The 12,940-nt window shown below is 36.3% G+C and overlaps 1 protein-coding gene across 1 annotated transcript in view; it reads left to right on the top strand.

The window, feature by feature from the left end:
• Nucleotides 1-12,940, top strand: part of THRAP3 (thyroid hormone receptor associated protein 3) — a 63,259-nt gene that overhangs the window by 33,774 nt on the left and 16,545 nt on the right. The window contains exon 3 of the mRNA XM_039850965.1: nucleotides 11,025-11,196. Coding sequence (XP_039706899.1) covers nucleotides 11,060-11,196 — 137 coding nt within the window. The 5' untranslated portion in view covers nucleotides 11,025-11,059. The remainder of the gene's footprint in view (nucleotides 1-11,024; nucleotides 11,197-12,940) is intronic.

Here is a 12,940-nt window from a genome sequence, read left to right as displayed (position 1 = left end):
ATGTTATATGAATCTTAAATGTTTCCTTCTACGGTAAATTTCAGAGTTGATGGGATGAGGGTGGAAGGATGATTTCTTTTTTAAAAGCAAAAGTTTAACTCTTTTACCATTTAATTCCACTTTTAGGATAATGCTGAAGTAAGGATGAGGAACATCCTCAGTTTGTGCAAACTTGTTTTTTTGTCAGTGATAGAGCTGTTCCAAATCTTCATTTTATTGATGAAAAAATACACACAGAGAGGTAAAACACTTGCCCCAAATAAAGTTTCTGGTTTATTAGGGGCATTAGTTTGGTTTTGGTAAATTTCTCTCATCTAAGGTGCTTGAACACTTACTTGGTGCCAGTTATTTTGTCCAGCTTTTTATTGCTTACCAATGGCAATGAAAAAGATCAGTTTGCCCTCCCCCAGGGATCTTGCTATTTTAGGGTGGCTGGGGGTAGGGAGAGAAGAAAACAGTTTGCAATAGCCAGGCAGGAGGCTAGAGGAACATCTGTTGTTTTAGTGGATTACTGATGCTTGGGCTTGAAAGGAGGGAAGTCAAGACTTTCTGAGGTAGGATGGGCTTCTTGCTAGATAGACAAGAGTCCATAGTCCTGACACCCACCCACAGAAGATAGAGCATCTGGTGGCTTTTGGAAACTAACTCTTGTCAAAACAGGTCAGAGCAGCCCAAAGCATTCAAAGTGTAAGTAGCAATACTGTTAGAAAAGGAATTACCCCTTTTACTCAAGTTTGAACTGACAGCAAAAAACCATCATTGTGTACGTGTGTTTTTTTTTTTGCTATGCAGTTTGGTAAGAATTTTCTGAGACACAACTCTGTTCCTATTTGCCATCCAAAGAAATACTAAGGCTAGAAAAGGAAGAACAGAGATGGACTTTTTGGAGGACTTGGAACTGAACTTTTGTGGATAAGAGCTGGCCCAGTACTTCTCACATTACAATATTCTTGACCTAAGGGGACAAAAAAAAAGCTCTTTTATTATTATAAATAATCCATGTGTACTTCTGTGCCAGCCTTGCCATTCCTTAATTGCTGTACTTATTAAATGACTTCAGAGCTTACCCTCAGGGAAACTTCTTAATGCTCACTTTAGAAAAATGATCCATGTGTCAATGGATAGCTAACATGAGGCTTTTTTTTTTTTTTAAACGTAGTGAAATCAATACACAGAGTTGGGCCTTCTGTTCTTGCAGTAATCCTGACATAGGAATCAATGGCCAGATACTGTTTCTCTGGGTGTGTGGGTTTTATGGCTGTTCCTTAACCTTTTTACTTTTGAACAGAGAGGTGTCTCTGTGCTGAATTGCTTCTGTGAACTTTGTGGCGCTGGTTCCTCCTTTGAATTTTCTTTGTATCCTAACAACTTTTAGAACAGTTGAGAATTTGTTTTGTGAACAGGTCTACTGTTAGCATAAGTGAACTAAAATATATGCTGTCATTAATAAAAGTTCTTTTTAGGGAAGTTGCTAGTAGGACTTGCATAAAAAAGCACATTGGCAAAAAAATTCCAATGTCAAATATTTCCCCATATGCCAAACAGTTTTGGCATTTACAAATTTATAGTGGATTTTGGACTCCGTAGCGTTACAAGCCTTAGCTTTTTTGTGTGGCTAATCAAACAATGTAGTTTATTAATAAGTATTTTCTTCTCATAATAATTTTCTTAGCTGTTAGGAAGTATTCACACTTCTAAAAACAGTTGATGAAACAGCCGACAATGGGATTGGTATTTCAGATTACTCATGTCCTATAATTAGGAGATAGTTTCATGTTGCACTTTGGAATTTACTTTAAATGTGTTTAAACTTGAGTCAGAGTGATTGTTATTTGCTGATAAAAGATTCTCCTTTTAAACTTATTTTCAGAGCACACATGGAGAAGCATATATAGTGGCACCATTTGGGTCCCTTCATTGCGTGTTTGGGCTTTTTAATATAAGAATTCTCTGATATATTTAGGGAAAAAGTATGGGAAATAGCTGCCGAGAGTCTGGCTTTATCCACCCAAACTTATCAGGATTTTGACCATGAATAGAGCCCACCTGCATAGTTGATGATTTTTGAAGCTGAATGATGGGTACACAGGTTGAAGCAACACTTCCATAATAAAAATACTTTTAAAAAATAAAGCCTAGTTGGCTAAAAGGCTGGCCTTCTTAACCTTAAAAGCTATAAAAGGACAAAAGAACTCCATTATACCAAAGTTTCCTGAAATGGACTTTGGGTAAATTGGGTAAAGTGCAGTTTTATTTATTTAGGGTCATGTGGAAATTACTATTTTAGATTTTTAAAATTTCTCAGAAGAAAGTAATGTTTTGATTTTACATTAAAGATAAAAGAATCAACACCATTAACTCTGAATGTCAACAACTTTTTTTTAGAATATTGTGGGGAACCCACCTATGAAATCACTAGCCAAAAAAATTATATATAAAGTAAAAATCAAGTGCTTCCATCCTATCAGCCCTATTTTGTGTCTCTCCCTTCTCCTGCCTTCTTTCTATATCTTCTTTTCTGCTCCACAGAGGTAATCACTGTTAACAGTTTGTTTTATGTGCTTATATAGATATGTCTTATATGTACATCTGTACCTACATATTAACACATTTTAGAAGCAGGTTCTACCAAATCTGTGTAATTCAATGAAGTTTATTGAAGTTTATAGAATTTTAGTACTAAGCTCCAGAATAATTTTGATTTTATAATATAGGCAAGGGCAATCCTTTGACTATATCTTTAAATTGTTTAATCGATAAAATCATCCCGCTCTCTAAAGGGCTCACCCCCCCCTTTTTTAGGAAGGTGCTTAATACACATGTGAGTATTCTCTATAAGTTTTAAGACCTCAGAATCGAATTAGTGTTACATTTACTGATTTATTTAATAATTTGCGAGAGCCACTTAATAGAGTGAATGTCAGTAAGTGGTCTCTGAGTTGATTTCTTCAGGGATGTGGGTGGGGTGTGAAGCCTCGGCAGAGTGTTACCCTAGAGATACCCAGAGCTGCTCTTGATTCTCTTTCCTCCTTTCCTTCCCTCTGGCACAGGAGAGGATAATCTCCAGAGAAAAGTATAAAATAGTAAATAAACATTGTTAATATTTCACCTGAGTTCTGCTTTCCTACTGTTAACTACCCAGGGGCAGACAAATCAGGACCACTGTTTGCCTGCAATCTTTTATGGCTGGTGAATTTCTTTTTTGGTTGATTTATTTATTTTTTAAAAAAATTATTTATTATTATTTATGCCTACAGCGCCTGGTCTTCCTAGGTGGTCTCCCATCCAAGTGCTAACAAGGCCCGACCCTGCTTAGCTTCCGAGATCAGTCATCAGGCTTGCCAGGGTGGCATGGCTGTAGATCATGGACTGTGGCTCCACTGGGGCGCAGACCCAGGACCTTCTGCGTGTGAAGCAGATGTGCTAACCTCTACACTATGGAACCATGTCCTTTTTTGTTTTATTTTTGTATCTATCTTTTCTTATCTATCTCAGTCATTTGTTTCTCTTTCACCAAGAATTTTCTACTTGCCTTTCTTTAGTGACTTTTGAAAGCATAGCTATTTTGACTGGACTTGGTAGCAATGGAGTTTCACTCTAACCTGGCGCTAATAAATGACGTGTGAGTGTCTCCCTAACACTGAGATCAGCTTGGCCTTCTGCGCCTTTGAGTAAGATACAGAAAAGATAAGAATGAATCTCAGCTTCTAGTTTAGCAGTAGTGACTAGGGCTCTAGTACATACTTATTTTATTCCTGGACTGTATTGTTAATAGTTGATGAATTGAACTTTTATTATTCCTTCTTGCTTGTGTGGTGAAGAGATTGGAGAAGGAAGAGAAAGTTTGAAAGAGCCTTTTCATTTATCAAATACCAAGTGTCCATTCTATGACTAAGCACTGTGAAAAGCACTGAAGATAAAATGGAGAACAAATCAGACATAATCTTCAATCATTTTATTTTGTAGATTCCTGGGTTTTGTTAAACTTATTTGGTAGGACTCATGTTACCTGTCATCAGATGTAGTGCCATCAAAAAGTATGCTGTGATCTTGGCAGAGTAGAGAATCAGTCAGTCCTTGGCTTGGTGTAAGGGACAGAGAAGTTGAGGCTCATGTGGGTCAGTCCTCAGGGACTTTTCTGTTCTTTTAAGGTTATGTTAGAAATTTAAAAACAGGGGAGACTATTTTAAAAGCTGGTGAGGCAGTTAACAGTTGAAAATCAATTAATGTAATACATTGCATCAATGGAAAAAAGAACTAAAACCATATGGTTATCTCAGTAGACAGTAAAAACATTTGAAAAAATTCATCACATTTCCAAATAAAATATTCAACAAACTGGGAATAGAAAGAAATCTCCTCAATCTGATAATAGACATCTATGAATAGCTGTATTATCATCATACTTTAAGATGGAAAGAATACTGATTACTTTCCCCCTAAGATTGGGAACATGACAAGGATGTCCACCCTTGCCACTTTTACTTCACATTCTACTGGAGGTTCTAGTCAGGACAGATAGATGGGAAAATGAAATAAAAGGAAGTAATAAATGAATTCAAGGCTACAGAATACAAGATCAATATACAAAAATGCATTGTTTTTATATACTAGCAATAAACAGGAAAGGAAATAGAAAACAATTCCATTTCCACTAGCATGAATAAGAGTAAAATACTTTGGAATAAGTTTAATAAAAGAAGTTCAAAACTTGTACTCTGAAAACTACAAAACACTGCGGAAAGACATTCCATGTTCATGGGTTGGAAAACTTTGTATTGTTAATGTGGATTTCTCTTGAAATTGATCTACAGATTCAGTCTTTGTCAAAATCCCAGCTGGCTTTTTCGCAGAAATTGTCATACTGGTTCTAAAATTCATATGGAAATCTGAGGGACCCGGAATAGCTAAAAGTGTCTTGAAAAAGGAGGAAATTGGAGAACCCATGCTTTCTGATTCAAAATGTACTACAAAAACTCAATAATCAAGACTGTGGTATTGATAGAAGTGTAGACATGACAAGTCAATGGAATAAAATTGAAAAGTACAGAAATAAACCCTCCCACTTATGGTCAGTTGATTTTTGACAAAGATGCCAAGACATTTCAAGAGAGAAAGAATAGTCTTTTTAACAAATGGTACTGGAACATATGGATATCTACATATAAAAGAATGAAGTTGGACCCTTACCTCACAGCATAACACAAAAAGTAAATCAGAACGGATCATAGATCTAAATGTAAGAGCTAAAAGTATAAAACTCTTAGAAGACAACTTAGGAGTAAATCTTTGTGACCTTTGGTAAACCCTTCTTAGACATGACATCAAAAGCATAAGCATAGTTAACATATGACTTAGCAATACCACTCCCAGGTATGTACCCAAGAGAGATAAACATCACACAAAAACATGTGAATGAATGTTTATAGCAGTATTCTGCATAATAGCCAAAAAGGTGGAAACAACCCAAATGTCTTATCAGCTCATGAGTGGATAATATGATCTGTCCATACAATGTAATGAAAAAGGAGTGTCGTACGAATAACATGTTATACATGGATGAACCTTGAAAACATCATGCGTGTTAAGTGAGGGAAGCCATTCACAAAACTCCACATATGTAGTACTCTATTTATAGGAAAGATGGAATCCATTTAGGCAATTCTGTAGCGACAGAATTTGGGTTGCCTAAGACTCAAGAGGTGGGGTTTGGGATGCAAATGGCAATCAGCCTTACTGTCTATTTTAATTAATATTTCACTAATTTTCTCCCCTGTTTTTACTAATCTTGAGAGCAGTACTGCACTGAAAAGCTGGTTTAGGCAAACTCTAGAGCCAGGAGTCCCCCCAGAAAGAGGTTCGTGTTGAGCTACCCCTCTGGGGGGATGGATGCCTTTGTAAGGAAGGACGATTTTTTAACTTTTGGTGGTTAATGTTCATGTTTCTTGTTAATAGCTCTTTGTTCACTATAACCGGCTGTAGCTTTCTAGTGCAGGCTCTCTGAAATCATCTATAGCAGAAACAATCTTCCTGTCTTTGGCAGAGAACTTCTTTTTGTACTCAGAGTTCTAAGACATTTCAGGCAAAGCCTATTTCCTTTTTTTTTTTGCATATGTTATGAGTTAGAGATAGGGGTGGGAAAAGAGAGCTGTTGACTGCCTTTGTTAAGCATCTCAGTTTTGCTGGTTTAAGATAATTTTGCTTCAGAGATAGTCTTTTGTGAATTTGACAGTTGGAAAAAAATCTGATAGGTGGGGTATAAAAATGGAGGTAGCCCATAAGGTAATGGTGATTCAGCGGTATAATGTCTGTTTGAATTCTGGACTTAACTAGCTGTGGAACTCTGGGGTGGGGGGAAATTTACCTAACCCTGTAAGTCCTAGTTTCTCCTTCTGTAAAACAGGTACAGAACATAGTATGTAATGAGGTTTTACAATGAGATAATGCTGAAGATTTGTCGCTCCTTTTCTGGCATATCAGTGAATGTTAGCAGTTGTCATTGATAAATCACAGTGCCAGAGAATCAATTTCTAATGGATATGGATCTACCAGGAAAGCCAGTCTTCGCCTAGGGCAGTCTCTTTTGGTAGGCAGGTCCATCCAGAGACCAAATTCTAAGTGAGAAGTGTGTTTGATGAGCATATTCTAGATCTAGAGTAAGAGGAGCTAGGTGTTCCTCAGTAGGAAGTCCATCAAATCAAGGTGGCTGAATTGTCCTTCCTGAAGAAATGGTGTATTGTGGCTCTCTCAGGAGAGCCCCAATTTAAAATCTTTTTTTTCCCAATGTCAACATAAATAATCTGTGAACTGTACATTGCTGGATACAGATGTCACACCCACACCCCCAGCCTGTCTCAGCCAGAAGCAGAGCAAAGAACTTTTGTTTGGCTATATGTTAACTTGTAGGTTTGAACTCTGTAGTCCCCCTATTTACTTCTAAGTGGATATTTTTCTTTAGATAATTATTATGGGTCATTAAATCATAGCCTTTCTTTCTCTAAACTTCAAGAAGATGTAAATTCTTTATGCTTCAGTTTCTCCCTTTCGATGTTTCAGTATTTATTACTAAAACTTGTGTTTATAAACTCATGGTCGTAGATGTAAAAGGTGGTAAATTGATTTCCAAGGTGGTATTTGTCTGTTTTTCTTCCCATTGTACTTTTAGAGCATAAACACAGAAGAAATGTTAGAAATGGGAAAAGCTAGGTGTATATGAAGTTGGAAGGTCTTCAAAATAAGAATCGAAAGTTGTTTTGAATGAATTTTGGTAATTTGATCAGCTGGCTTTAGTTATGATTGTCCCTACCTTATACTAAATATATATTTCATATGTTTATTTATACTGCAAGAAGAAACATCTTTTGGACACTTCACTTTCTTTTTGTGTGACTTGTTCTTTCTTAATCTTCAGGTAACAGCTTAAATGCTACCTCTTGACCATGCTATATAAATAACTACCACGTTGCATAAATTTTCCAACATAATGTGCTTTGTCTTCTTCCTAGTACTTACCAGATTGTGTAACTACAGTGTGGCTTGCTTGCTTGTCTGTCTGTGACTTTAGATTATAAACTCTATGAGTGCAAGAACGAAGTCTACTTTAATTTACTGTTGTTTACCTGCTGTCTAGATGAGCCCTCTTGAATGAATTGTTCCATTTATTTCCATCTGTGGTTTGTATCGTTCAGAGTTTTTCCACTTAATTCTCAAGGTATAATGATGTTTATAAAATTAGTTTCAATTCACGTTAAAGAAGTTCTAAGATTAGGTGTCACAGTATTGCTGCTCTTACTTGTCAGTTCTGGTAAATTTAATATATGTAGATGTGGTAAGTTCGGCTCTGTGTATTTAGATGCCAACTTTTTCTTAATAAAAACTAGCTTTTTAATTTTCAAATTTCTGGGGGGTTGAAATGAGTATTTCCTTTTTCACTAACTGTTGCTTGCTCTTTTAATGTCCACCTGTTGTGTAAGTGATCTAAAAGAATTTTTATTTCTGGCCCAAGCTAAAATTGAAGATGGGACAGCGATGTTGCTAGGCAGACAAAGATATCCTTAAACTTGTGACAGAAAAAAGCCAGTCAGCAAGAACGAACACAGAGAATCCCAAAATACGCTGAAGGCCAACAAGAAAAAACAGTGTTTTTTCAATATTCACTTTCTGTGAATTGCTCATTTACACCTTCACCTCCTGTTCCCAAGTAACTCATTCCTTTACCCTGACTTTGTACAACAGACATCACTGCCAAAAATCAGCTCTGAACTGAAGTAGCTTTTGCCTTGCTAGAACACACAACAGTTTGATCCTTTTGACAGGATCTAGACTCATCAACCCATTTCCTGTCTCCTGAAAATACTTGCTGGTGGCACTTGTGGCTGCAGCGTTTACCCCAAGATAACTCGTGGATTATAGTCCTAACCTTACTCAAAGTTTGCCATGAAATATCTCGCTATTATTATTTTCAGATTGTTCTAGTATATCAATAGTCTTTGGAAACAAATGACATCATTTTATTTACAGCTTTCTATTTTTAGTAGTGGTATTTCCATTTACAAAATATAGTAATTCTCAATCGCTGAAAACATCAAATCCTAGAAATCGTAGCATTCCTACACATGACGTTAACACAGTTCTTGAACAGTTAGCCAAAGATTCATTTGGTGAATCTGACTTATGTATACATTTCTGTTACATTAGGATTAGAGATAAGTTCTGTTTAGAAATAACTCCAAGAACAGTTTTTATATATTTTTTTCACCTTAAAAACCAATTAGATTTGCTTCAGCCTCAAAGAGCATGTTTATGTAAAATTAAATTAACCCTGGCAGCGAGCTGCACTTTTTTTTTTTTCCTAAATGGGAAATGGATTAAGCAATTCCTGACTTATTTCCCTTTGTCTCTGGCTTCCTAGCAGTTTCTCAGTCTTCTCTGTGATTGTAGTTATTTTCCCTATGAGCTGGAGTTATAGCAGCTTCCTGGACTTTTTGCCTTTCCAAACGTTCTTAAATTCTAAAACATTTATAATTGGAAACAGATACCACCTTTCACTTTTTCTATCTCTTGCCTCCTTTACCAGATTCTAAACTTGGTGAGAGTGGAGAAGACTTATATTCATTCATTCATTCTACAGATTTATGAATGCCTTCCATATGCTAGATACTGCTGTAGAGAGGCAGTATAATAGAGGTTAAGAACACGGTGGGCTTGAAGCCGGGTTGACTGGATTCAAATCCCAGTCCTGTCTTATAAAGCTGTATGTCCTTGGGCAGGTTAGGTACCACATCTCAGGATCCTCATCTGTAAAATGGGATATAACAGTGCTCTCCTTGAGGATAAAATAAGTTAATAAAAACACTTTTTAAGCATTTGCTGTTAATAAAATTCATAACAAATAAAACCATTGACTCACTGAAGTAGTGATTAATAAAAGTTAATTGTGTGCTCATTAAAAAGACAGTTTTTGAATTGGAGCACTCAAACCAAAACAGGGAATGAGGCTTAGGAATATATTGTTATATAGCATCTTATGTAGTGAGAAGGCAGTGACTATTCTTCACAGTGGTTGGTTATAATAATAGAATTTTCAGTGGTTACTTTATATCAGCTTGGGAAACAGTTCAAGTTTTGTTTGTGATTTCCAGAGGCATAAGCAAAAAATGACACAGGTCAAGGTAGTCTTGCAAAATAAGCTAAATTAAGCTTTATTTGTGGGACTGTATTGTTTTTTTCTGGGGAAATTTCAAGGCCGATATCCATTTGTTTTTTATTTTGGCACTGTTCTGGGCATTAAGTAAGTAAAGATGAGATTTCTGCTGGCGGAGAGCTGAACTGGAGGAAAAAAGAAAAAAAAAAGGTACTGGATTAGACCCTAGACAGTAACTGGCGTGGCTACTTTGATTGGGTGGCCAGGGCAAACCTCTGCATAGATAGCTTTTGAGCTGAGATTTGAATAACAAACAAACAAAATCATGAAGTAGGGGAAAGTGAAATGTTGATTATTATTTTCCCTTCATAAATCGGGAGCAGCGGCATGCAAAAGAATCTTGCTGAGCAGTGAGGGAGTGAGGTGTGATGGCCTGAGCCCTGGAGTTTTTGGCTGATTTGGCTATCAACTAGCTCTGTGATCTCTGACAAATCCCTTATTCTTTCTGGACTTTGGTAGACACATGCTTTAGCACTTCACGTTTTTGCTTCTTGGAAAATGTCCAAAGTTCTAGTAAGGTGTAAAAGAGAATAAATGAGTTGTCTTGATAGTGCACCTTGCTCACCAAACCCAGCAGTCACTTGCCAGGGCAACTCTGAGACTCTCTGTTCATTCCATGGAGGGGACAAGAAAAGGGAAAAGACGATTTATTTTTCTTGTGGGAAAATAACCCTAAAAGAAGGTTGGCTCTTGATGCTAATGACTAGCTGGAGGAAAGTGATGATTCTTCATTTTATAAATTACTTTAGTGCTATGTTTATGGATTGATACCCTGCATTTTACAGGATGTAGTACTTACTGTTGGGATATTAGACTATTTGAGAATACTCTCACAGTTTTAAAACCTTTTCTTAGGAAGTAAATATTAAGGATATGCCTCATGTCTTTTAAAGTCCAGGGGTTAGAGAAATGGTCAGATGTGCCACATACACCATAACCAAGATACATTGCAAAGAGTTTCTTCTGTTAGAACTGGGAAACCTGTCTCAGGCCATCTCAGGTCAGCTAACTTAGTTTGCACAACTTGTTTGCTTATTGAGAAAAGACTATGCACCAAATCATTGCTAGCTTACCTCATTTTTACCAGTATTTTATAGTGTTCCCCAGTTGGAGTTACATGTCAGGTTTTCCATTGCTGTTGTGGGTTGGGCTGTTTGGGATTGTACTGCTTAGAAATCAAATCCTCCTTGATGAAAGGGCAAAGAGTGCTTTTTAAAATCAGTTATTTCATCTATTTTTAAAAAATTGTTTCTGAGTCTCCAGAGAAGTTCAAGTTTGCAAAGAGACTCACTTATTGTTTGAATCTATTTTTTTACATTAGGTGTAATTGAAAAGTGACTGACCCTCTCTTCAGAGATGTCAAAAACAAACAAATCCAAGTCTGGATCTCGTTCTTCTCGCTCGAGGTCTGCATCAAGATCTCGTTCTCGTTCATTTTCGAAGTCTCGATCTCGAAGTCGATCTGTCTCTCGTTCAAGGAAGCGCAGGCTGAGGTAAGGGGGTGTGATTGTATATTGATAATCACTGCATCGGGCAAGATGGGTCTTTTGAAGATTTTTTGTTATACTCTTTCTGTGAATGTCAAATGGAGTCGGGTGGTTGGCTTGAGGTGGAGGGTTAAGCTGTAAGATACTCCAGGTCTCTTCAAATGCTACAAATCCAAATCAGCTTGGCTTGCCATACTGTTTGCCTAATTCCTTTTCTCCTCTGCCAGCATGTACTGTTTCTCATCTACTTTGGAAGAAAGAGCATTTTATTTATATTTGAATCGCTTCCTTCAAATCTCTTCATCTGATTATTTTTCAGTAAGGTATTTTTGGAGGCTTGGACCAAAGTTTATTTTCATTCAGCAATGAAAGGATAGCTAAGAGGATTAACAGTATGATCAACATTGCAAGGAAAAGAAGTCTTAACATACTAAAATAATTAAAACATAAAAAACTTATCAGGAGTCATTTACATACATCTGATATACCAATTACTAACAAGCTGCATCTATTTAGTAAGCACATCTTAAAACTAATCTAAAAATCACTATTGTAGACATCACTTTGTCTTCTTACTAAAAGTGTAAATAATTCTTTTGAATTTATTATCAGTATTCTTTAATTCAGTCAGTTTTCACACCTTCTAGGTAGGATTTCCCTATTTTAATTACGTCTTGGAATAGGATGTCAAATCTCCAGCGTCTTTTCCTCTTGATATTTTGTGAGTTGGGTTTTTCATTCTTTAAAACTATTTTGATTTTCTTTGGCCAGTAGATAGGAACTTTTCAGTAGATACAAGTTTCTTTATGTGTGTTAGGGAAATACTGATGTATTTAAATAGCAAAGGGGGATCTTTGCACAATTTCATTTTTTGAGGGTCAGAACTTCACTAGGCAAGGAAGTAATTTCTCAATTTTGCCACTTGGAACCCCTGCTGTTTATTTCAGATGAGTCTCTAGATCCTTTTCTTAAATGAATTATGAAATTAAAAAAAAAAAACTCCGGAAAAGTTGTTACAAGCTTAATTTTTGACAAGCTTAATTTTTGATGGTTCCATAGTACTTCTAAAAGAATCTGTTGAATTGGTTGGTGAGATTTTTTGCCCTCTTCCCAACAAGAACAAGTTAATTTCTTAAATGTAATCTATGAGAAGCCTGCCTGAAAATTAATTTCAGACCAGAGGTTGAGCGAAAAGTAGGTGTGCATAAATATTGATGAATCCAGTTTAATGTAGAAAAGGAAGTTGTAAATTTTGAGTCTCTCCCTCAAACAAAAGAAATATTAGACTTTTTTTTTCTTTTTTTAAGAACATTACACCTTGAGGGTAACCATTCCTAGCTTTTTTCTTTCTCCCATTTTTGGAGAGCATGCATTTTCATCCAAAGCCTTGTTCAAACTCTAGGCTAGATAGAGTCTATCTGTTGCCCAGTTGTGTTAAGAATCTATATAAGTAAAATCCTATCCTTCCTTCCTAGCCTCTGTCCCCAAAGGAAGAGGGAAAACCCACTAAACATATTTATATTTACCTCAGGAGGTTGCCATCAAGGCCTTGGGACTAAGCAGAGACCCTTACTCTTACGTTACACCCAGAGTTTTTTGATTTGGGCCATTGAAACCTCAGTTTTAGCTCATTTGGTTCTGATAGGTAACATTTTAACACTTAATTTAATAAATGGAAACTAAATAACTGGTTTAAAAACAAGAGCCTGTACAACCAAAATAGACAAAATTGAACCGACACAAATCATAT

This window comes from Pteropus medius, unplaced genomic scaffold (assembly GCF_902729225.1).
Source record: "Pteropus medius unplaced genomic scaffold, Ma_sr-lr_union100, whole genome shotgun sequence".
NCBI classification, from domain to species: domain Eukaryota; kingdom Metazoa; phylum Chordata; class Mammalia; order Chiroptera; family Pteropodidae; genus Pteropus; species Pteropus medius.
Note: the sequence above shows the minus strand (reverse complement) of the source record. Positions and strands in the feature narration are given on the sequence as shown.